The following is a 26,566-nucleotide window of genomic DNA, read 5'->3' as shown; positions in this document are numbered from 1 at the left end:
TTTTCGCTATTTTTCGTTACCGATATATCGTTATAATATTGCATTGTCATTCAAGCATTACAAATTAAACGTGTATACGTAATTTTAGCTCAATCGGTCCAATATATCTACTTCAAAATAATCCACAAAATTCCACCCAAACCAACATAGTTACAACATACGAGTACCTCCAATGTTATATACATACCTACTTGTAGTTACAAATAAGATATAAATGCAAAAACGGCCGACTGTGTAGTTTTAATGATTTATTCGTGGAATTTAGTCGATTGAAACTAAAACTAATTTAGTTGTTAGTCGAACATTCCCACAACTAATTTAATCGCAACTAAATCAATCGCGATTGAATAATGACGATTGATATTTTTAGTCGATTGATTAGTTAACTAAAAAATCAATCGATTGATGCCCATCTCTGGTCTAAGACACCAGTGCCTAAGACACTGCTCCCACCGCGAGCTAGTAAGCTATGAGCTATCAGCTATAAAAACGAACAAAAGATAGTCGCTACCGTGCAAATAAAAGAGACACGGCGATGTTTATAGTTACTCGCCCAGCGGTGAGCTATCAAAATCGCCGTGTCTCTTTTATTCGCACGGGAGTGATTATCTTTTGTTCGTTTTTTTAGCCAATACCAATAGCTCATAGCTTACTAGCTCGCGATGGGACCAGTGTCTAAGGAGTATCATATCTTCAAGCGAGAACTTCTGATACTATTTAGCCAGTTATCTCAGCCCAAGCCTCAAAGCCTTCAGCATGTCACTCACAACCTAAACTAACAATTAGGTAACTCAAGACAAAATGAAATTCTCGAGACGCCATTATCAAAGAAGGCCTAGCGTTTGAAGTGCAACGGAGCGCGAGGACCGTAGTCAGATGTTGAGATTATGTATTTAGTTAGTTCAGCAGTGGTTTATGCAGTGTTATGTAGATTGAGTAGTTTGATATCTTTGGTATTATATTCAGATACAAAGTGTAGGCACAGGCACCATAATACTCGTATAATATTTAGATATAAAGTTAGGGTCTGTAGGGTGTACGATCCTAGTACCCGTGAGCGCCACAAATCTACGAAAGTTCGGATTATTGGGATCAGCACAGAACTTAATTTAGATAGAAGAAACAAATTCATATATTTGTATAGGGGCCGAGCGTGTCAAATTTTGTACTGAAGTTGATTCTTGCCTGTAATTTTAAATATGTCTCAGGCTCTAGTAGATACGTTTGCTTGATCTATGGTATATATGACATCTGTGGGGATCAGTTAGGTTTTGAAATAATTTGAATATGGTTTAGTAATGATTATTTATGCGACAGGTAGGTATGAGAGGCATTAAAACACAAGTGTTGCTTTATGAGACTCACTTTTAGACTCGTTTCATAATAACTTTCGTGGAATACACACTACTAGGTATTTTCTGGATTTTGACACAAAGTTTGACAGCTTGAAAATAGTTATTTGTTTTACAAGGGGGCAAAGTTGTTGTTTAACCGCACGTGTCAATATTGACACCCGAGCAAGCGAAAGATTCCAATACTGAACCACGAGCGTAGCGAGTGGTTCGAGAAGTGATTTTACAATATTTTTGATTTAAAATCATCATTTATACGTGAATACCCACAGCCAGTTTATGACATCAAGTTAAAATTTGTATGAAATTACTTTGCACTCTTGCGGATAAAATATCTTACATTTACGTATATTTATAAAAACTAATGATAACAGAGTAAACAGATTATAAAAACAAAACAAATATCTCACATCTTCGCATTCATTAGTTGAAGTTGGGAATGGCTGCTCCGTTATCAAAACCCAACAGTTGCGGATAAAATATGTATTATGGTTTACATGTTTTTCTGGGTGCTGTCGGTAACACCCTGATACGAATGCGTTTTTGGAGAATAGACTATAATTGTCCTGAAAATCAGAAAGCGCTGTGTTTATAATACATGGTAAGCCGAACTTGAAGAGCGGGATTCTTGATAATGATAAGAACCGATCAAAATTTTATTACTTATTTTTGTTAAGAATGTCAGTGACAATGTTTAGGTATTATTACCGTATATATTAGATACGTACAAAGAAAAACCAATAGGTAATACTTCATTGAAGAAATTTCCGAAGAAGTGGATGGCTTTTTCAAATCCTGATTCTTTCATATTACTCTTCCTATCCTCATAAGACTCCGACCAATTTTTCCGATTTTGTATTTGTAATTTTCTTGCATTTCTATGAGAGTTAAAAACGCGAAGTACTTGTACAAGTAAGGGACTGACGAGTCTGTATGTACCAGACAGATTTTTAGAACTACAGACATTTTGTATACATTTTTAGAGCACACAGGTGCACAAAACTAACAATAAACCTGTTGAAGGTATCGTCCATCCGCCTATACCCCCGTATCTCACTAACGGTCATTATTACAGCTTAATACCCAGCTTAGCGCGCACGTGGCCACTTTCATAAACTATTCTCAAAGATACAACCAAAACTAACCCATAAGGATCAAATGATATAGTTGAAAGTGAAAAGAGGGCAGAAATATTATTGGAAGTGCGATTTATCGCGCTTGGTCTGCGCAGACGCCGATCGCGCTGTTTTTTATTTGGTTCTGTGAGAACGGGATATGATGGACAGGTTTAGGTTACTGTAGCGTGATTTTGGAGTTTAACAAGTGTACGTATGAATGGAAAGGCGGAGGATGTGTGAGGGAGAAGTTATTGACGAAAGATAACGTGTCAATTCTGACCAAAGTAACTCGGCTAACAAATGTAGTAATAGTAATCACTTTATTGTGTAAGTACAATAGATTTATGTTACATGTACTTGATGTACTTAAGTTAGTAAAATATGACTGTACGAGTACTTAAGGAAGATTTCAAAGCTCATTAACGGCCACAAATATTTTTTTTATGGAAGAGTATTTATTAACAGTTGCTCAGTGTGATTATATTATTGTAGTTAGTTACCTACTCTTTATTGTACAAAACACATATTATACCTTATCCTATATTGTATGACCTACACTTAGTAAATTATTTAAAGTAATACAGTATGATCCAAGTTGGTCAAATCAATAATTTTATTGATTTTTAATCTAGGTGACCAAATTTACATTCAATACTCTGAGGAATAAGTATATAAGGCGCATTATGGTAATTCCGAATGACAGAAATGCTCTGGTAATTCCGAAAGGGGAATCTTGATATGATGGAAATAATGGTGATTTTTATGCGACTTTCGGAATTACCCTGATGCACCTTATTCTACAATGATTTTCATGAATACAGTCTTACAATATGTTTTAAAAAGTATTTGGTAATTAGTACCTAGCTAGAGAGAAACACTACATAGACTTATACAAACAAAATTCAAAGAAAGACAATTCCGAGTATAATCAATACAAGACTGAATGTCTTTATAATATTCAAGAGCTAATAAAATTACAATGAAATCAATTTACTAAAAATAAATCTTCGTTTCAAATAAAATATCAAGAGCACACAACAATAATTGAATTCCGAACAAATTCTAATTTTATAAACCATAGACAATCCAGACTTTATTAACAAACTGGCAGCTAATAAAACGTAAAGAGGTATTGTATCGTCATCGTCCCACGTGAGGAGACAGGGGGACGGTACGCACTCATCATGCTTACAAAATGGCGGGCACCAGCCGTATGGCGAAATGGCGGCGTATAACGCAGTTTTTACGAGAATCGAGGTCTTATTAAACTGGTCGTTTTTGATAGGAATGGGAATATGAGACACAGTTTATTGGATCTAAACCTTGTAATTAACTCGTTGTGGATTATGAGAGGGTGAGATTACATGATCACATATTGGGGAAGCTGAGACGGGGATAAATGTTACGCTGATAAAATCGTTGTATGTACGCTCGGGATTTGTAGATACGATTGTTAGTGCTTTTAAAATTTGGATTCGATATATTACATTTAGAATCATAAAAATGTAATACTAGCTTTTTCCCGCGGCTTTCCTAGTTAGCCTGGGTAGCCTATGTTACTCTCCATCCCTGATACTCGTTCGATGAAGAAGAAGAAGTGTTTGTTATAATAATATTTTGCTGCTTTTTTAACGGCTACGGTTCAGTGTTTAGAATTTTGACAGTGATCAAATCTGCTTATTAACATTTCTTACTTCCGACAAAAATACCTATTTCAGTTGGAATTTCTAATAAAAACTTATTAGAAATTCCAACTGAAATAGGTATTTTAACAATGAATAAACTTTACTGATAACAGTTGCCAGTTAATCATTAATTTGTACCTACTTCATAACTTCAGTAGGTATATAAGCCTACTTTACACTTTATTACACAAAAAAAAATTCTATCATGGAATAACACATTTCAACAAAATATTTTTCCCCTCACTAGCTCGGAAACACGTGTTTTGTCCTTTAATACCAGTGAGTAAAAACGCATTTTATCCACTAGTGAGTAAAGTAATTTGACTTTGAATAAAGTCAAAATTGATAAAAGTAGTTGAATCTAGTACTAGTAATAAAGATGATTTACCACCTGTGAAACTACTGGAAGCAGTGATAAACGCAGTTTTTGCGTTGTAGTTTCCTCGATATACCTAGTGAGGGGAAAAGTTTTGTGTTACACTCGGGCGCAAATGTATTTTACTTCTCGTGTGTTAAAAAACTCTAGTCAGGATTCTATTCTCGAACCACTCGCTTCGCTCGTGGTTCAACTATAGAATCCTTTCACTTGCTCGTTTTTCAATTCCACACTCGGCGTTAAAATACAACTTTGCCCCCTTGTATAACAAATAACTATTCATGTAACATGTCGCCAAGATGAAAACGAAAGCTAGCACTTTTAAAAAATATCAGCTCTTATGTAGACTAGTTACTCTACAAGTCTACACGCAGATGCACTTTGGAATAAACAAAAACCTCTTTAAATACCCTAAAGGCACTCTTGCTGGTGACGGCCAACATTAAAACCACATGTCTGCAGAACTTGCAATTATGTATTTATTTACTCTTACGATTACACTCAACATCAATGTAAGCCTTAAATCCTTCAAATTGTGGTATTAATTTCCCTCCAACACTTCTTATTTTTAAGTAACGTTTCAAACATGTATTGAAAAACGAAAACTGACTTTAGCCCAATAAGAAACAACGGTATTTCGCTTGTAAGCGTCCTGACTTTATGAAACTGTGCGTTAACAAACGAAATCCAACTCTAAATTATTTCAAAAGAGTTTACATCGAAATAGGTGGTCTAAGAATAGGGTAGATGCGCCGATCACGAGCCACACTCACGTCACGTGTCTGCCACGCGTCATCTCCGATAATCTTCTTTACCGGACTCCTTTGTTACAATTTGTTTCTGCCGATATAGTGCCGGCTACCCCTGCGAGATCTAAATCTCTGATATGAGCCATAATGATATTTTAAAGCAGTGTTGCAGGGTTATTGGCTTGGTTATTGCAATGTTGATGTACGGCCAACTTTAAAAGCTTGGTATTTTCTGACTAGGGTCAATATTTAGTTAGTACAAAGTCAAACTATCAAAACAAACGAACTCTTTATACAAATATAGAATCAAGTTCATTTTTCTGGAAATAGAAGTAAATTTTATTTATTTATTCAAACTTTATTACACAGTAAAAACTGTACAAAAGGCGAACTTAACGCCAGAAGGCATTATCTACCAGCTAAGCTTTGGGCCAAACAGAGAATTTTCAACTAAATAAAAAGTTGTTAAATCACGATTTATTTTGTACAGAGACATTAAGTAGGTAACATAAAAAACAAAAAATAAAATCAATCGATTCTCAATTGTTCAAGCTTTATTGCATACTTCATTATTATCAATTCGGACGCTCTACGAACTTTTATTATAAATCGATTTCAGAATTCGCTTTAAGTATTATTTTACCCTTTAAAAGCGAACATGAATATTTAATACCAAGAAAAAATATATTTGAAACAAATGCACACACAATAAATGCAAATAACATCGGAAAAAATCATCGCCGCTCGTTACCGACAAAAGTGACAAGAAAATATCGCGACACAATGAAATAAAGTTGTCATCCCCAGCCGGGGGACGGCGTGCTAAATGCATTAATTTGGCCTGGATTTAGTGGCCCGGAAGTGATTTGCTACGGGAACGCATGTCACTATGCGATATGACCCTACTGTTCCACTATTGACCCTCTTACCCTAAATTTCGCCCCAGCAAAAAATAAACTTTTTACAATCGCGCTAACATTCAGTTTCGGTTGTCGAATACGGTATTTAGAGTTTTATTGTTTAAATGCTTAACAGGGTTGAATGTCGTTACTGCTTTTTAGTTAAGGGTCGTTACTGTAAAAGCTTAACGATAGATTTGACGCTGTGTTATTAGGTCCAATATAATGTTTAGGAAATATTGCTATCAAACGGTTGTCCAATTTTTAAAACATTAAGTTTTTATTTAGGGTTGTACTAGTAGCACTCATTTTTTTTACCTATACGGTACCTCCTAAAAAAAAAATATTTACTAGTACATATTTAAACTTAAAAATATTTCTTGGTCCTACAATCAATTGCAAGATGTGATTTAGCGTCTTCTGTGTTGCTTTTGAAGAAAATATCATAAAGAAATCTCATCGTAAAGGTCTTAAGTTTCCTGATTCGTATTCTTAAGTTATCGTAAATACTATCACGTTTCAGATACCTACAAAAAAGACAATTATGTTGAACACTAAGGCTTTATTTAGACGGCGTGCAAACTCGCACGCGATTTTAGTTACATTGCGTGCTATTGTGGTTCCATACAATTTTGCACAGCCTATAATACCGCAATGTAATAAAACTCGTATGCGAGTTCTCGTCCCGTCTAAATGGGCCCTAAATATGCGTCTGACCTACACATTAAGTACGTCACCACATCTATTCTGTAACATCCAATGATCAGTCGCGTCTCGCGCATACATTAACCGATACCAGAGCCTCACCTCACGCTAACAAAATGAGACGGGTTAACCTTCCCAATCGATATCTTGACGTTAATATATTCAGCCTTAAGCACCCTCTTATGGCGTACCTACGTAAACACAATATCAACCAGACCTCGATAAATACGAAGACATCAAACGATCCTATATAGACAGGTATATAGAAGGCATATCTCCCCCGCTTATGACTTAAAGACTTTATCCCCTGTACAGGAATTTTTACGGTAACAAAGGCCTTCATATTTTCTTTATTCATACCGTGTCAAAATCGCCCTGCTTCCCCCTTCGGCGACGAAAAAAGAGATAGCCTCCCAACTCTTTCGTTTTCATTAAAAAAGGTATATGCCCGTCCCGTTTCGCCCCTCTGTTTCGGTTTTATGTTTTTCGCGAGTACCTACCTACTTAATGCGTTGGTTTTTTCTTGGAGAAAGCGGGGGAGATGGCGCGGATTTCTTAATTAATTTATGTTAAGTATTTGCAGGGATGTTTGTGAAAGGGCTGCGCCGAAATGACCGTGACGCTTCGTTAATGGTGCAGAGATGTATTTTTATGCCGCGTTGAGTTTTAGGGGTTTTTAATTATAGGAGAAGACAGCTCACGAAAATCACGACAATTTTATCGTAGCTTCATAAAAAAAAATAGTGCGATTATGTGACTTTTTTTGAGAAGTTAAATTAAGGGTAAATTGTTAACACATTCACTGCGGGTTGTGGTCGATTGGACCTCAAAAAGTATAATTATTTGCAATGTACCTATGTATGTATGGTGTATAATTCCACTTCGCAAAAATATACATAAACCCATGTATATTTTCCGCATCATATTTATGACGCCGGTTACAAATCACAGAAATCCATCGGCATTATTATAAAAGCATCATCCTCTACATTCGAAGACGATATGTCTAAAGGATGTCCCAGAAGGGAGAGACCCCGTATTCAAAAAAGGGAAAAATGAAGAAAAAAGTTATAACGTCATATTGTTTTGCCACGAAGTGGTGGGGCGAGGGGGACAAAGGGGGACCGTATAGTGCCAGGGAAAGATAAGGCGTTATAGCCCCGATGTAATAGTATAGGTAGGTATGCTATTGTCCCGTCTCGCCCTTTAGTATTTTCATACTTTTCAAAGGCGCCCCGTAGAAGCGCTGTTTTGCGATTTAGACACAGGGGAGAGCTAAAGATGATTTTGCGAAAATATTTTCGCTGGGAAATGTGTTTTTGATTTTAACGTTGATTCGAGTTGGATAAAAATACATTTTTAGCTTTATGACACTGTGTTGAGAACATATCTGGTTAAAATGTATATCAAAGGTTAGAAAAAGGTTAATAAATCTTCTAACCACTCAAAACATACTGCGTAATGTTAAAATTTCAAACCAAGAGTGAACAGGCATCTTCTGGGCGAGCTCACTCCATCGTAGGTTACGTCTTTGCCTTTGGCTAGTCTGTGGCCAAGAGTAAGCCCATTTATAAAAAAAAGTTAAATTATAAATCTGTCTTTAATGGCCTTTAATATGGAATTAATACGTATGCTATTATGGTTTACAATAATTATTATCTTGCAGTATGGTGAAATTTTTGCGATTATAAATATACCTATACAATATATTATAATATATATGAAAGGAAAATTCCAAGTTTTCCGGAGCAGTACAAACTGCTTAAGATTTCAAGCTCAATTATGCTTCTCGCAGAATACTTAGCGAAGTTTGAACCATTCAGAAGAGGAATAAGGAACTAGGTACGTAGACTTTTTATAGATCTTTGAATTTTGAATATTTAACAGCAGTTGTCGCTACAGAGGCCACTATCTGTCTAGTCTTTTACCACAGAGTAAGCTTTATTTTCACGCAGGACGCTTGATTTAAACGCAAATATAAGATACTAGCTTTTGCCTGCGGCTTCGCTCGCGTTAGAAAGAGACAAAAAGTAGCCTATGTCACTTCAGCCTTTCAACTATCTCCATTTAAAAAAATCGTCTCCGTCTCCGTTTTGCCGTGAAAGACGGACAAACAAACAGAAACACACACTTTCCCATTTATAATATTAGTAGGTATGGATGACTTAAAATGTTTATGGATCAGAAATTTGGAAAGTAGAAAGATGTTTCAAATCTTAGTGGTTGACGATTTTACCTCGAAGGTCTTAGGATAAAATGTATTACAGATGTAGTGTGAAAAGAATTTACTTTTTATAATTTTTACGGAAACGTACGACGTGTCTATTTCAGTCAGTCTCAGTATAAGACGTACTGACACTGTTTGAATTTGAACTAGCGTGACAAAGTACAAAAGCTTAATCTGTATGTTGTTTTGTTTAAAAATACATTGTAAAACTGGCTGTGTAAAAGCTATAATTGAATATTTGAGCGTTAAACACGTATTTAGTAACTAACCTAATCTATAATATGCTGCATGCATCAGTATTTAACTATTAAACATAAGCAATAAATAGAACAGCTTAGCATGACTTGCGATTACCTAATACATTAGCGTACGACACATGAAAAGAATTTGTGCATAAAAATGCAAGTCATGCTAAACGACAAGGTTCAGTAGACCTGTCTACCTAGAGAACGATTAAGCAAGGTACTCACATTAAGAATATTGTTCGACGTGCTGACGCCCTCGCCGAAGAGGTGGTCCCTGATTTTCCAGGCGAAGATCGAGGGGCAATCGCGCTTGTACTGAGCGATCTTGGAGACCACCTCAGCTGTAGTTTCGCGGGGTTTCGAACCATTTCCATACTTGTCACACTTGACATATGGAGCCGCGAAAAAATGTGAGTCATGCTAAGCGGCATAAATAGTTTGATAAACCTAGGTCTAGTGAAACATAAGGCAAGGTACTCATACTCATACTAGGAATATTATCTGACGTGCAGACTCCCTCACTCAGCAGGCGGTCCCGGATTTCCCACGCGAAGATCGAGGGGAATTCGCGCTTGTACTGAGCGATCTTGGAGACCATCTCAGCAGTATGTAGCTTCGCAGGATTTCGAGCCATCTCCATATTAAGTCACACTTGACATATGGAGCCGCCAAAAAATGCAAGTCGTGCTAAGCGACATAGTTTGATAAACCTGTAGGTCTAGTGAAAGATAATGCAAGGTACTCACACTAGGAAAATTATCCGACGTGCAGACTCCCTCACTCAGCAGGCGGTCTCGGATTTCCCACACGAAGATCGAGGGGCACTCGCGCTTGTACAGAGCGATATTGGAGACCACCTCATCGGTTGCTTTTCTGGGTTCGAACCATCTCCATATTAAGTCACACTTGACATATGGAGCAGCGAAAAATGCAAGTCATGCTAAACGGCAAGGTTTGTCAGATCTTTTGGCCTAGTGATAAAGCAAGGTACTCACACTAGGAATATTATCCGACGTGCAGACCCCCTCACTCAGAAGGCGGTCCCTGATTTCCCACGCGAAGATCGAGGGGCACTCGCGCTTGTATTGAGCGATCTTGGAGACCACTTCAGCGGTGGCCACGCGGGGCTTCGAGCCGCCGATGGCGCGGGGGCGGATGGAGCCGGTCTCGTAGTACCTGGTGTTTAAAATGTGGTTAATATGTAAATAAATATTAGGAGACAACTTCATATCAAGCTAGCCTTAAACTGAGCATGAATTCTAGGTACTACCTAGACATGAGTGGTAAACACATACTAAACTTATACATGGAAAACAACCATGACTCATTTAGGAACAAATGTCTGTGTTCATCGTACGATAAATTACCGGGATTCGAACTCAGTACCATTGGTTTCTCACTCTCAGTACCCAATCTGAGCTTTTATTCTGCATGTCTCTGATTGAGAGTTGCCGAGATTATTAACATGACTGTTAGTCGAAATATCATTAAACTAATCGAGTATGTTGATATTTGTAATTTCAGAGGTTTTAGAGGGCAGGCAAGAAAAATTGACCCTTACATGATATAAAAAGGTGGGGTGGGGTTTTAAATTACCTATGTATGTTAGAGTAAATTTCTTGGCACACTTTACGACATTAATGGCCTGACGTTATTAGCTTTATTTTGATTATACAAAGGACATCAATACGATAAAACCTCTTGCATAACTGTAATGTACGTACAGTTATAGTCCAGAAGATAAAAGATAAAATATGCATAAAAAAAGGTTTATCTTAGTATTCGCCCTAATTTTGGATCATAGTTGAGAATTTTTTGGTTATTTGAATGGCCTGTGTGGTGACGGGTTACGAATTTCACCACCCCCTTTCTTCCCGTGGGTGTCGTAGAAGGCGACTATGGGATATGGGTTAAATTGTGGTGTAGGCGAGAGGCTGGCAATCTGTCACTGCAATGCCATAGTTTTGTTTTCTTTTAACCCCTTATTTGCCAAGAGTGGCCCTGAAGCTTTAGTAGTTTCATGTGCTCTGCCTACCCCTTTATGGGATACAGGCGTGATTGTATGTTGATGTATGTTGTTGTTGAATGGTTTCCGGTATCAAACAGCCAGTCCCATTTCAACACACCTACAGGCCACTTTCTTAACCGTTTTCTTTCCCAACTCGTCGACAGCTGACACCAAACGCCGGTGTCACCGGTAACCCGACACGCGCCATGCTGCTCGCGAATATTCGAGGAAGGGGTAATCGAATACTTTACTGTTAAGTCTTCACCTAAACTTCAAAATGGGAATATGGCTACTTTGTTCAGTTACTTAGGGCCAGTTGCAACAACCACATTTGACAGACTCGTCATCGTCACGCAGCAGACGTCTATGGAACTTCACATAAGGTACATCGGTCCATTTTTTCCATGTTTAACACCGGTTATATATGGTAGGCGTGTTCAGTGGATAGATGTAGAACTCAACATAATAGTGTTGTAATGGAAAAAATGGATTAGTTATAATTGCCCCCCCCCAGTCGAGATTTGCCCCGCTGTACCTTACAATAAAATTTAAAGAACGCTTTAACAGTGACCGACGGTTTGGTGCAACCGACCCTAAGTCTGACTAAGCTAATTTTGTCTCGAATGGAAGTGTCCTTAATGTTATTATGAAGTGTCATTGTTATACCCACTGACGTTACGATATGTTTATACCTTTAATTTGTAGATTGATATTCACAAATTATTTGGAAACGGTCCTGCTTGAAAGTTATCTTTCCATTAAAAGATTTACCATATTATGTATGGCCGGATTTCAGCGTGTAGTCAGTCTCAATATCATTATCCTTTTGAGCCAAATATTGATTCTTCTCTTCATTCATAGAATTAACTTAGGCACTTGACTGAAAACTATAGTCCATTTCGATCAAGTTTCAATCAACTTTTAAACACTTATGATAGAGAGAAACTAGACAACATCTACGAGGCAAAAAAACAGAAACGGTAACCGCAACAAAATTAATCGACATCCAATCATTTCAAAAATAGAACGTTTCAAGTTACTGTCACCCAAAACCAACCTTCGACGTTACCTTGACGTTGTCCGGTCCGACCAACTCGAGACGAATCGATATTAACTATCATAAACTCTTAATAAGCTTGTACCTTCTCCGTGTAAATTGAGCTTTAGCTCTAGTATTCTAAGATCGAGTTGGTAGTGTAGTCAGTTGTTAGATAAGAGGTAGTTAGGCTGGGTTTTCGTTGTCGGGGGCTGTAAATGGCTCGTGTAATAGGTAAGCCTGCGGTTTCAGCGTGCGGCCTGCGCTATGAGTGTGGTCACGACCGGTTAGACGGAGGTATTTGTTTCAACTGCATTTTTGGAATAGTTGGGTGTTGTGTTGCGGATAGATAGTTGCAGAAATTGAGTTTCTAAATAACTGTCGTTTCGGTATTTAGTCCAATATAATATATTTTGCGTGTTACAATGCGTCAAGTATTAGGCTTTAAAGTGTGCCGTCAAGAATTGTAAACTCTCATGATCGACAACAGGTCGTTGAAAAAAATGTTATGAAAAAAAAAATGAAAACATGTCTGTTTTACAAAAAGTAGACAAAGATCATATTTCATAATAGCTTACCTGGTCTGTCGGTTTTGAAGTGACTGATATGAATAGGAGCAGATTTTTGATGTTGAAAAATTAAGACACTGCTTGGTGTTTGGTGTTGAATTGCTCCAATACTTTTAGTTTTACCTTGTACCTAATGACCAATGCAGATGTTGCACGTATTGAGATATAATATAGGCCAGCACCATAATTTGCCTCGAGGAGGGCAACGCCCTGCCTCCTACAAACACCGGGGGCAACTGACCTGCCGAGTATCTTGGACACGCTGCCGTTGGAGACCTGCAGGATGCGGCTGATGTCGCAGGGCCGGGCTCCTGAGTGCGCTAGTTCCACGACCTTCTGCCTCGTGGAGGGCAGCGTCCTGCCTCCTACAAACACCGGGGGCAACTGACCTGCCGAGTATCTTGGACACGCAGCCGTTGGAGACCTGCAGGATGCGTCTGATGTCGCAGGGCCGGGCTCCTGAGTGCGCTAGTTCCACGACCTTCTGCCTCGTGGAGGGCAGCGTCCTGCCTCCTACAAACACCGGGGGCAACTGACCTGCCGAGTATCTTGGACACGCAGCCGTTGGAGACCTGCAGGATGCGGCTGATGTCGCAGGGCCGGGCTCCCGAGTGCGCTAGTTCCACGATCTTCTGCCTCGTGGAGTCCGGCAGCGGCCTGCCTCCTACAAACACCCCGCCGAGCTGGTTAACACCGCTGTGACCTGCCGCACCATAAGCTTGCTTACTCCAATTAATCAGCTGTTCCAATTTTGCTTACACTAGAGGCAGGTGAGATGCGATTAGGAACATTTGCCGTTCTAACCCAAAACTTGAAAGTAGTATTGTCAAGATTTGGATTAGCACGGCTGTTTTATTAGATCCCTTAACGTACTAAATTTTGTCTATGGGGCGTACCGTACATAATATACAAAACTATTCACTTCGTTTGATCCGATACCATTAGTTTGTATTACTTGCATGTATTATTGTTTCTTTTGAACTAAGGTACAGCGGGGCAAATCTCGACTGGGGGGCAAATGTATCTGATCAATTTTTTCCATTATTGCACTATGATGTTGAGTTCTATATGTATCCACTGAACACGCCTACCATATATAACCGATGGACACTCTAATAATGCTACCACTGTAAAACTTGTACTATTATATATTCTGTGGTAAAACATGGAAAAAATGGATCAGTTACATTTGCCCCCTAGTCGGGATTTGCCCCGCTGTACCTTGCATACCTACTTATAAACAATATAAATGCATAAAAAATTATAAAAAAGCTACTTTTACTTTTTGCGTTCTAAAGTCTACCTGAGACTTGATACTTGATATCTCAAAGGACTACAAAGACACACGACGTTTTTCTAGCTGTCTCCAACAGATAGAAAACTAGGGGCAGTATGGGCCCACATATTACTAGTTCTTCGATCGATATCAGACTATCAATGGATGGGAGAAAGTACCAGTAGCGTAGTCTCAGTAGTCTGTCAGTAGATCGCAAAAAATAACAGTGAAGATAAAGTGACAGGCTGAATCGTCCGGTAGACTAGTAACCTGTGGGCCCCTTAAAGCGTCGTAGTCACAGATACATGTAGACGAGGCGAGAACTCGCATGCGAGGTGCGTTACGTTGTTGTACAATAGGTTGTCTTTGTTGTAAATACCTTATCTTAGTGTAATTAAACTCGCTTGCGGAGCCCTTTTATCGACAATCGGAGCTTTGCATATCTCAAATCATCATTTTGATTAGATAAACACAAAGTAAATGATTCTAAGTCGCAGTTTCTGTTCCTAAAGTTTAGAATACACAACCCTAAACAAAGTCTGAAATCTTGGAATATGTAAAAAAAATCTGATTGACTTTAATAAGAACTCTATGGTCACTCACGTTAATTAACTAACAAATTGCTAACCTTATATTTCAACCAAGTCGCGACTCTGGGCGTCAAATGCCCCTTGTTATGTATCGAAAATTGTTGAAATTAAAAGAAGTCTCTAATTTAAAAAAATGTTAGTGACCCGTGTCATTAAATTTGTGAGTGACTCGTATAATTGCAACAGGTAGAAACCGTTTTGAGGATACCTTATTCTTTTAAATTACGTATAGGTATATAAAAAAGATTAGGCTCAATATCTTTAACCTGTGGAAACAAGCAAGATTTGAGACTTTGTGTTTCACCATGTTGCGTTAGCCAGGGTTGCGTCTTGCGTCCCATAGATCTGCAACTTCATGGCACTTTTTGTGAGGATTTATGTATACTCGTATTCATGTGGGTAGGTAGGTACCTATCACGAAATGATTTCAACTACCGAAGTCCAATTTAAATTCTAATTAATTTCAATTTGAAAGTTAGAATATAGCTTGCAGTTTTTGTCATTTACACTGTATATAATAGTATAATACAATATGCCTAGATGTTTAGGTATACATACAAATTTGTAGTAAATAGACTGTATAATTATAGATTTCATGGTTGATTTATTCTTTAGAATCGGAAAGTAAACTTTGTAATTTGGAACAAATGTGTGTCTACCCTGGCTAACGCAAAAAAAAAGCTGACATTTCGAACGAAGGGGATTCGTCATCACATACTAAATTTCATAAAATTAAAAGAATTTATTATAACCCCGTCTTGCTCGGATGTTCAGCTTTACGTGTCGTACCAGAAAAAGTACTTTATCATAATAATTTGCACGGCGAATCCCGCAAAAAGATGTAGGTTGTAAATAATTCTCATATTTTTGCGTGCTTCCTTCTACAACAGTTTTCCTAGGGATTATAATATGCATAGATGTTTCTGTCAGATCTATCTTGGTTTATGTCTCTTGTGTAGATTATTATGATCCCGGGGGCCGATTTTTTGAACTTTGATCACTCGATTTCGTATATACTCTACGAGCAATTAATTGTTTTTGAAATCGAGGAGTCAATGCCACGGGATTCTCGAGTTCTCGCTCTCGAATATAAAAAAATACAATTTTACAGTTTTCCACAATTTTGCGAGTGACAAATTAGTGTGCTTCAAATTTAAAATTGAGCTTCCAAATCCGGGCCGAGGTGATATTACTTATACGCTTTGTTTTATACACGGTGAAATAAAAAGGACCGTTCAAACTTTGCAGTGACTCAACTTTTCTATATTATGGAACTAAAGCTGAAATCGCAAAAAAAAATGTAATTTCCATACATTCCGACTGTCATGATGCCACTCATTTCTATCTATGGAACTTCCAAATTTTTTTTCGCGATTTTGGCATAGGTTCCATAGTAAAAACACACCTCGGACACAAGCGATCAAATATATGAAAGAGGCGCGTTTCTAGCACACATTCTAAGCTCGTCTAGGTGAACGCGTACTATGCTTGTATGAGTGACATATGACAGGTCGACTTTTCGTGTTTTTGACAGGCAGTAACTGTGAGGTAACCGAGAGGGGGTGGGCGGCACTTTCAGCGGGGAGCGGGAGTGGCCATACTGTACGATAGTACTCTTTATTATACTGTGGTAAGTCCTTTTTATTTCAACCTGTATAATGAGTAACCAGTGAACACGTTATGCTTTCTTTATATACCAATGTGTCTACAGTCGCGTCTCTGTCCCGGAATTTTATACAAAGATACCTCAAAAGATCTGACAGACATATCTGCAGCGTGTATTTCTGATAATACCACATACTTAAAGGGTCATTAGTAAAAGCTCTACGTGACATATTTTCAAATTGACTTAATTCAAAAATACTACTTTTATTTTTTCATACAAGATAATTCAGCACGCAATGTATAATGTACATTTGGTACTTTAGTTTTGTTCAACGTCGTGACTTGACGTAAGAACTGTCAGTTAGTACCGCGTCTTCCAGATGTCAAACAGGTGCACGCAAACATTGCAGTTAACACCAAACTTATAATTACTTGTATGAGTTCTTAGCACTAAGACCTTGGTCTGGTTAAAGTTTGAGGTAAGATCGAACATACACGCTGTATACACCCTAGCAGCGAATGCAAAGTAGGGGTGTATTCACCATTACCTTTACCTTTGTGCGCCAGGTCGTCCATGCGGTCCAGCACGCCGTCGGGGGGCCACGGGCTGATGGGGGGCAGCTGCTGCGCCGGCAGCATCGTGTATACCCCGTATTCTTCTATGGTGCCGCCCTGCACAAACAACAGACATGAATGGGGTTGCAAAAAAAAAACGGTGAAAAAAAAACCGTGAAAAAAAAAACAGTTTCTGGAGTATGTTTTTTTTTCTGAAGGACGAAATCTCAAAATTTGGAAAATAGTTAATACTTTTATACGATTTTTTAGACTTTATGTTAACTGTTCCTCCTTCTTCTTTGTTGTATCCTCATGGCTGAGGGACGTGACGAATGTGGACACTCTTCACCAGTTGTCTCCACACTCCACGCCACTCGATCCTGGGCCTGGTGCATGCTAGCCTGCAAAGTGGTATTTGTCACAGACGTTAGTATGTCTGCCCAACGTGTGGGCGTGCTTCCACTTCTTCGCTTCCTTGCCATGCGTCCCGTGATTGTGAGCTTCTCTAGACTATCTGGTGCGGTCCTGCTCAGATGGCCGAAGAAACCCAGCACACGTTGGGTGCAAATAGTGGAGAGCCGAGTTCCTCAAGAATAGAGACGTTTGTACGGCGTTCAGTCCATGAGATCCGGAGCATTCTTCGCCGGCACCACATCTCGAACATGAACGAATGACGAACATGTTAACTATTAAAGGAATTTAATTTAATAACTTTAATTTCTGGTTTTATAAAACTAACATTTACAGAATCTGTAGTTAGTATACGTATAGTTGTCGCTATTTACTGTTGACAACACCACCGCCTCTCCAAGCTCCACGCCGCATCGGAGATTCCCCAATAAACTTTTGCATACGGAATGTTTATCGAATTAAAATGTACGCTATTGTTATTGAAACGTTACAAATCACGAAAAACCGTTATTGACGTATTATTTGTTCATCTGAAAAACACCATATTCAGAAAAAAAAAATATGGTGCTTGGTTTTTTTCATGTTTTTTTCATAATTCTGAAAAAAAAATTGTTTTTTTTTTCTATTTGCAACCCTAGACGTGAATCATCTTTCTCGAACTTGTCGAAGCTCCTTTTTCTCGGTTTTCCGTTATGACTCTTGGGAGTTGATAATTAATCCAGAATTGGAGGCATACGTTTTGACTGACCTTCAAACTTAGACAGGAAACTAGGCGTTCTGATTGGATTCTTATTAATCCGATGGTGTCCTTAACCGAAAAACGACTAGTAAATATTAAATGATGTTTTCAGTACAGATGGTGTTTTTTTAAGCACTAGTGCGAGAAGTGGTTCATTATATGCCAGGTCGAAACTTCGGAGGCTCAGTAGCTCATCTGCCAATACGCAAGACGATAGGGATAGAAAACCGTCGTGAGCGTTTGTGCCATTCGGCTACACCCTGTACTGAAAACCGTCGTACGACACACGTGCGGAAATTCGTAACTCGTGTCGATTTAAAACACTCCCTTCGGTCGTAATTTAATTTATCGCCACTCGTTTCGAACTTCCTTTTTTTCGCAGTTGTATCGTAATGTACTATTATTTACACTATAAAACATTATACATGGTAGTATAAGTGTCTTTTTCGTATTAGTACATAACGATTTCGTATTAGGTTAGGCATTATGATGTTGCATTTTTAGGGTTCCGTAGTCAACTAGGAACCCTTATAGTTTCGCCATGTCTGTCTGTCCGTCCGTCCGTCCGTCCGTCCGTCCGTCCGTCCGTCCGTCCGTCCGTCCGTCCGTCCGTCCGCGGATAATCTCAGTAACCGTTAGCACTAGAAAGCTGAAATTTGGTACCAATATGTATATCAATCACGCCAACAAAGTGCAAAAATAAAAAATGGAAAAAAATGTTTTATTAGGGTACCCCCTCTACATGTAAAGTGGGGGCTGATATTTTTTTTCATTCTAACCCCAACATGTGATATATTGTTGGATAGGTATTTAAAAATGAATAAGGGTTTACTAAGATCGTTTTTTGATAATATTAATATTTTCGGAAATAATCGCTCCTAAAGAAAAAAAAAAGTGCGTCCCCCCCTCTAACTTTTGAACCATATGTTTAAAAAATATGAAAAAAATCACAAAAGTAGAACTTTATAAAGACTTTCTAGGAAAATTGTTTTGAACTTGATAGGTTCAGTAGTTTTTGAGAAAAATACTGAAAACTACGGAACCCTACACTGAGCGTGGCCCGACACGCTCTTGGCCGGTTTTTTAATTTTTGGCCAAGCTGTATGCCTACGATGAATTGTAATAAATATAAAATACTCTGTTCTTCGTCGATATCAATGTTCAATAAAAATTACCAAATCTGAAGCTACTTAAATAAATAGACAATGAGTATGATGGATGCCAAATCTAATTTCTATCATTCCGTTTGACGGAATAATAGGTATAGTCTAAGAACAAATTAAATTATTTTCATAGAAAATATTTTAATTAGTGTTTTTTAGTAGGCACGCTACTATTTTAACTATACTGAAATATATGTTATATGTGAACAAAGAATATATGGCCAAGACATCAATCTCCAAGTGTCCAATGCCACGATATTTTCTTTGTATATGACATTTATTTCAGTTTATAATAAATAAAATAAATAAGTTTACAATAATAAACTTTTTGCCTGCATTTTTTTTTTATTAACCCCCCCCCGACGCAAAAACGACGGGGTGTTATAAGCTTGACGATTTGTCTGTCTGTCTGTTTGTGTGTGTGTCTGTCTGTGGTATCGTAGATCCCGAACGGACGAACCGATTTAGATTCAGTTTTTTTAATTGAAAGCTGAATTAGTCGGGAATGTTCATGTTCCATGAAAATCGGTCCACTATGTCGCTGTCGGGATCTTTTTCAAAAATTTAATTTTGTGGTTAGGTTACGGAAATCTAGCAACTATGAGGCACAAGGCCCTAATCTCTGTATTTCTTAGAACTCTAACCCACGTAAAATTTAATCAGAAATTAAATTGCAACGATGCATTCGACCGTGATCAACGCTTTTGCTTCGCGACCGGTATTTGTAATTGTTTATCAAAATGGTATCAACGTTAGTATATAAATTCTGTTTAATAATTGTAATGTTGAAGTGTTGCCGAGCTGATGAAAATTTGGCGTGGGGAGATAATATTACGAAGTTATATGAGATAGTTTCAGGTGCTATCAAAAATGGGACTGGTATGTTTCCTAGTCACTGTGTAATAGAATAATATACAGTCAAATTCTGTAATATTTTTTTTCTACTCCCGTACTGTTATTCGTGAGTTACAAGGTCGTGCATAGAACTTTAAAACCCTACATAAAAGATGTCAGGACAAGTCTATCTAGTCTATACCCTGAAAACATTTAGTAGCAGTAGCACGATATAGCTGTTACAGTTCAGTAAATACATTGCTACCAACTTAACAAACCAATTCGCAGAGTCGAGACTCCTTCGTTTTCTGCTGCGTTCATTGGCGACGCGTCGAATCGCATTCAAATGTATGAGAACTCGATTCAACTCGGCTCGATTCGTCTTAGTGGCCAGGCTTCAAAGAACCATACCATAGACAGTTTTATTTTCATGTTTGCACTCAAACTGCATATTCAAAATGGTAGGCGGTCCACTAGATAACTAAGATGACTGAAAGTAGGTATTTGTTGATTTATAATTTTCTTTCAAAATAAGTGCTTGGTCGTAGAAAAAGTATTGTATGCAACGGTGTTTAACTGAGTCAAAAAATTCTCGTGGCGTCTTTATTAACAATTTTCGGCTTCGCCTCAAATTGTTACCCACGCCACTCACCTTTTTTGACCTCTTTTAACCACCAGTTGCATAAAATACTATATCTGCACTATGGAATGTGTGAATTGTTATATGTGTGTTACATTTAATTTTTTGTTGAGGTTGTGTCTGCCTAGTCATTTTCGTTCCAGTGCTAACTACATAAATTACCTATGATCCATAGTTATTTACACAAAAAACGCTTGTTTTTATATTTATAATTTAACCATTAATTCTACAGATCTCAAAGCTCCACACTTAACTAGAAGATTTTTTGTAAATGACTCGGTATATGAGATACATCTAAAAAAACTGAAAAACGTAAATGGAATTAAAATTCACAATATTGCTATTACACGCAGCGGTCCAGACATTAATTCAACAATATATATAAACAATCCTTTAGAAGCTAAATTTCCGCACCCTTTCATGTCTTTGGAAGAATTCAAAAATACGTTAGTGGAACATCAACTCAAAGACAGGGAGGCGTTTATAAGATCGAAAAACAAAGCGTTACACGATAAAATGTGGGCAGACATAAAAGCCACGGCTAAACTTAAAACAACACGAACACAAAAAACTCGCCAAAGAGTAAAATTAGCAATGAAAATTGATAAAAATACTAACAATAAAAGCAAACCAATGAAGGTTCAACAGCATAAAATTTTAAACACGCCTAAGTTAAATACGTCTCATGTTAATAATCATATAACAAAAGCTAATATAGTAAATACGTCCACTACTGTGCATTTCCGTGCGAAGCTCCTATATATAGAAAATCCAACAGAGCAAAGCTCCCACATAAATGAAGCTGACGAAAACAGCACAAGTCCAAAAAATAAAAATGTAACAAAACAAACTGCCCTGCAATCCAGTGAAGACGAAGAAAAACAGTTGGCAACTGTCGAAGAAACAAAGGATAATGCGGAACATGTATCAAGCGCAAATGATGGAGAAACTATAAAAGAAGAACTAGCTGATAGTACTGATAATCCTGATAATCGTGAATTAAGTACCAACGATGAAAATGCAACAAATCTAGCAGGAGAAATGACTGTTATTGATGAAGACGCGAAGAAGGGCGTTGCTGAAATGGAACTAAGAAATATAAATGAAGATGAAAGTAAAGACGCTATGACTGAAGAATTAACAACTGAGACTACTACAACTACGAAAGCTACGCCTTCTACTACTAGAGAGAGATGGAGTGTAAGTAATTTTACAATAAATTAGGTAGGCAAGTCGATTTTTAGGAGAAATATAACAGTACATTGTGCAGCGTGGGGTGAAAGTCAAATATTTGCAAACGAGCGTATGTTATATGTATCACGATAACTTTCCGGAGCGTTTTAAAGACACGAGTTTAAAATATTCTTACGCACAATGTTTTTCATCACATTCGCAATGTAAAAAAATGTCTAAATAGACATAAAAAAGGTATGTACGGTACTAGACATTTCATAAATCTCTTGAGAGAACGCTTTGTCTATACTCCCGCTCCATCTGCGTGCAATAGCACATTTAGTGTGTAGGTAAATAAAAAATGTTTTATATTTCCTAAAATATTAGTCATATGAAAGCTAGTGGAAATTAAATGGGAGAAGGGTTTGTAATTCATGATATATGTGCAACTATTAGTTTTTAGAGGTATGTTTTTATTAGGTAAGTTGTTGATTAAATCACTATTAAATAGGGATTTTTCATACATACCTTTAAGTACTAGTATTTGGGATACTAGAGGAAGTCTGTTTTTTTTAAAGAGAGGTCTGGTAAATTCGTAATTCCTATCTTCCTCTTTTCCGCGATTGTATCGTAATGTACTGTAATTATTGTATATTTTATGCCTGCGTGTCGCAAATGATTTATTTATTTTAAATAAGGATAAATAAAATATGAATGTAATTTTATATTTTACAGAGACCTCGCGTGCTTATGGGGACCCAGCCGGAAAGCACTACAACTACTAGTTAACAACTTGATTTGTTTAATAGTAATTGAAACTGTAATTTAACCGTTTTTCTTTTAATAAAGTCAAATCCCAAGGAATTATTTTTTCAAATTTCTATAATTTCTGATAAATAGAGTTCCCAATGTAATATTATTTCTAAATTTAAAGTAAAGCTTTTCAAACACTCGAAAACTAAAAGAATAGATTCTATACTATTACTTCAAAAGTGCGTATATAAACTTTATAAACACTGTTTAATTTCAAAAAACTACCAGCCGGCGTATTATGCTTCCAATTTTATCATTTATCCACGTGGATAAAGTATCCGTCACGCTTTGGCAAGTATGTCAGTGTGAGAGTGACAATGTCTTATGCACGTAGAAAAGTGATAAAATTTGAAGCATGATACGCCGGCAGAATTTAAAGTTTCTACGATTAGACCGATGTGAAACACAACATAACTATTATAACGATATAAAAAGCTTGCAAGTAACGCCGTTTTCATATTATCCGATCATATGTCGGATGTCGGAAGGATTTCAATGGAAAAAATCCAAGATCGCGCCTGTAATGTATGGGATATCTGTCCGACATCCGATATCGGATCGGATAATGTGAAAACGCATTAAGGGTAGTTGCCAACTTTGTACATATACCTCTATATAGTGTCTATGGATTACATTATAATTTTAGAGCCGTAGATACTTACAAAACTAGTTTAGTTAACAACTTGACGATGTTGGATATTGGTACAACGGTAAGTATTCAGTTAGTTTTAACATAATGAGAGTTTACTAATTTAAAATTAATAATTTTCGTTGGTGAGAAAATGTTGTTCTGTTAATTACAGTTAAGATAAAAATATTGGGTCACGCACACTAATTTAAGTACTTGATTCTCTCTCGTGAGTGACCCGAATTAAATAACTTGAGATGTTTGGGGTCTAACAAGAAGTTTATAATTAGGTAGGTATTTAGTTATTATTACATAAACTAGTAGTAGCCTTATTTGTCAATTTACCTACTATTGAATTGGAAATATGTAAATGTTTACATAGGTATGACAGATATGTCTACCTATATGACAGATCTATATGACGCTTCATATAGCAATAATAAAGTAGTTTTACTAAATTGACAGAACTCTCCCATTTTCCTTTAGACAATTTGAAAGAAAAACTTTTGTTGGCCATCACCTCACAAATGTCACAAACAGTTAAGTTGTGACTATGAATTTTAATTAAATTTTTAATCAATTAGCCACTTTTCGAACCAAAATTGCTTACCTAAACTGACTCCTTAAAATAAAAATCCAAGTTATTGCACAAGCAATAACTGAAACAGACTTCAACTGGCTTCCACCATCACTTCAACTTTTTAAAAGTTCACAGGTCTAGTGCCTTCGTCTTCGCGCCAAAAAAACGTCAACTGTCAAACGGGCCGCATCGCGCGCTCCCGTACAAAGATACCACTTCACTGATTACAAAACACAATCTCACGTGGGGCTTTGGGTCTATACCTTTATAAATATAAAGGGCCCAGCGACAGACTGAAATAGAAATACATCAATGCTGCGAGAATGAAAGAGCACGCAACACCGCCGAGTGTCAACTCCTATTGTAAGCCGCTTACTGCATTTAGGATTGCTCATTTGTGCGAGAGAGACGGCTTTTTATGTGTGTTTCTGTTTTAATTTATGCCCCGCCCATTCCTCATATTATCCCCCCAGTGGTGGGGCGACTTGGCCAGTTTTAAATTATCTATTATAATAAAATTATTTCGCAAAATAAGGGGTTGGTAACGATGGTGGTATTTAATTTATCGCTTTAAGTTTCTTATCGGCGGTGCGTTTGGATTTAGTTAGAGCCTATTCGGTTTATTACGGGAAAATTAATTCGTATTAAAAGTAGAACAACCATTTCGTTTTTATCTTTAACTGCATTAGGAACATATTTGTAGCTCATTCAAAATAAATATTAATTTTATTAAATACACGTCTACTTAGTAAGTACATAATATTATTGTTTTATTTATATGAAAATATGTTTCAAATAGTTTCAGTGACTTTAAACATGTGCTATGAAACTTAAACTTAGGTACGTATTATATAGGTATGTATCTACATATCTTGATACCTATTGCAGGCTATTTGTAGGCAAGTCGGAGGTAAATTAAGTTTTTTTTAATCAGCTGTAGGAATAACGCTTGACTGGCAAAAACTAAATATTAAATTCTGATAAATGTCTATACATACCTTTATCAAATTTTAGGTAAGTAAATGTTTGTCTGTTCGAACTTCGATTCTATGCTAAGTTGACAGCGACTTTGATAGCTCCGTCCATACAATGGTTAAGTAAATATTATGTCTTCATTTTTTGGAAGCATGAATTAAAAAAAAAAATACTTGCCTCGGCGGGGATGTCTAAATCGCTGTTATGTAAATTAGTGACTCTTAATTGTAGGTAAAATATAATTTGAAAAAAATTGACACTTGAAAAAATTTAATAAACAACCCGAGCATCGACGCCTTTTAATTCCTAATAGGCTCTCAATTTAATTAGTGTTTCTAGTCTTTCATTTCACACTAACTACACCACTGCCCGCTTTCCGTCCTCTTTACACTTTTCATCATATCCACACAAGCTGCTATACATTCAAAAGACCCTATGTTAAAGAAATAAAGTCGGGTTTACACTGGCCAGTTCGTAAGGGATCTGTCAACATTTGCGGTCGGATTTCGGCCAGACTCCCCCGCACAAACCGCTATTCGCACAAACATTGTCTTTGACCAATGGCATGTGAGCGCCGCTCTTTTTCAACCAATCCAGGCGTTGAATATATTTGTTTTCGCGCGCTTTTGGATTCAAATTCTGTTGTTCCATTTTTGAAATGGAACGGGATGTGTATATAAGTAGTTTTGTGTTATGCGGTTAATTATTTTGTTCGTTGTTTCATTCGTATGATTTGCGTATATGCTGACAGATAACAATGTTGTAACAAAGTTAACTAATATTCTTATAAACCAAAAGTACCTATGTTAAAACAGGTCACTAACATGTTTTGCGTCAAAGATTGTTCACCATGTTTAACACCATAAAGAACAATCTTTTAAAATGCGTGAGTGACCCGTTTTAATGTTTTATGTAGGTAACAACTTTTTGAATTTAAAGCTTATGTTTCTGACATGCTGATAGGCAGACTGTCATTCAAGTTTTAAGTCAAGCTTTAATAATAAAAAAAAACAAGTGGCCAAGAACGTTATTAAATGAAATTCATCATTTCTAATTTTTAACAATATTAATGGCGAAGAAAATGCATTAATTACTTACACAATGAGAATAAAGATACCGACCCACTCATACCTACTTACACCTACATACGAATATTATTTATTCAGAGCCTGCTGTGTGCTGTGTCCCACTACTGGGCAAAGGCCTGATGGTTTGATATTTTCATTAGGTTACTATTTTTGACGACTGGTTTGGCCTAGTCGGTAGTGATAAACGATAGTGACCCTGCCTGCTACGCCGCGGTCCGGGTTCGAATCCCGGTAAGGGCATTTATTCGTGTGATGAGCACAGATATTTGTTCCCGAGTCATGGATGTTTTCTGTGTATTTAAGTATTTGTATATTATAGATATCGTTGTCTGAGTACCCATAACACAAGCCTTCTTGAGCTTACCGTGAGACTCAGTCAATCTGTGTAAGAATGTCCTATAATATTTATTTATTTATTTACTTGAAACAAAAAACAAGACCTGTCAAAACATATCAATATTACAGTGTCCTTAAAAAACCCAACCGGCAATGCTCAGAGGAAGCGACGCGCGTAGCTAAGTGGCAAG

The 26,566-nt window shown here is 37.2% G+C and overlaps 2 protein-coding genes across 2 annotated transcripts in view; one reads left to right on the top strand and one right to left on the bottom strand.

Moving 5' to 3' along the window:
* Positions 1 to 17,650, bottom strand: part of LOC125236099 (paired box protein Pax-6-like) — a 68,089-nt gene extending 50,439 nt beyond the window's left edge. The window contains exons 1-4 of the mRNA XM_048142795.1: positions 17,543 to 17,650; positions 16,995 to 17,112; positions 13,507 to 13,672; positions 10,352 to 10,532 (exon numbers count right to left, since the gene is read on the bottom strand). Of these exons, the coding sequence (XP_047998752.1) occupies positions 10,352 to 10,532; positions 13,507 to 13,672; positions 16,995 to 17,112; positions 17,543 to 17,650 (573 nt within the window). The remainder of the gene's footprint in view (positions 1 to 10,351; positions 10,533 to 13,506; positions 13,673 to 16,994; positions 17,113 to 17,542) is intronic.
* Positions 17,651 to 20,029: 2,379 nt separating this feature from the next.
* LOC125235750 lies at positions 20,030 to 22,819 on the top strand. The gene is made up of 3 exons (XM_048142333.1): positions 20,030 to 20,187; positions 21,015 to 21,982; positions 22,691 to 22,819. Exons 1-3 carry the CDS (start codon positions 20,049 to 20,051, stop codon positions 22,742 to 22,744), a joined length of 1,161 nt encoding a protein of 386 aa, XP_047998290.1. The 5' UTR covers positions 20,030 to 20,048; the 3' UTR covers positions 22,745 to 22,819.
* The last annotated feature ends 3,747 nt before the right edge of the window (positions 22,820 to 26,566 follow it).

This window comes from Leguminivora glycinivorella, chromosome 18 (genome assembly GCF_023078275.1).
Source record: "Leguminivora glycinivorella isolate SPB_JAAS2020 chromosome 18, LegGlyc_1.1, whole genome shotgun sequence".
In the NCBI taxonomy this organism is placed as follows: domain Eukaryota; kingdom Metazoa; phylum Arthropoda; class Insecta; order Lepidoptera; family Tortricidae; genus Leguminivora; species Leguminivora glycinivorella.
The sequence above is the reverse complement of the archived record's forward strand: the minus strand, read 5'-3'. Positions and strand labels throughout refer to the sequence as shown.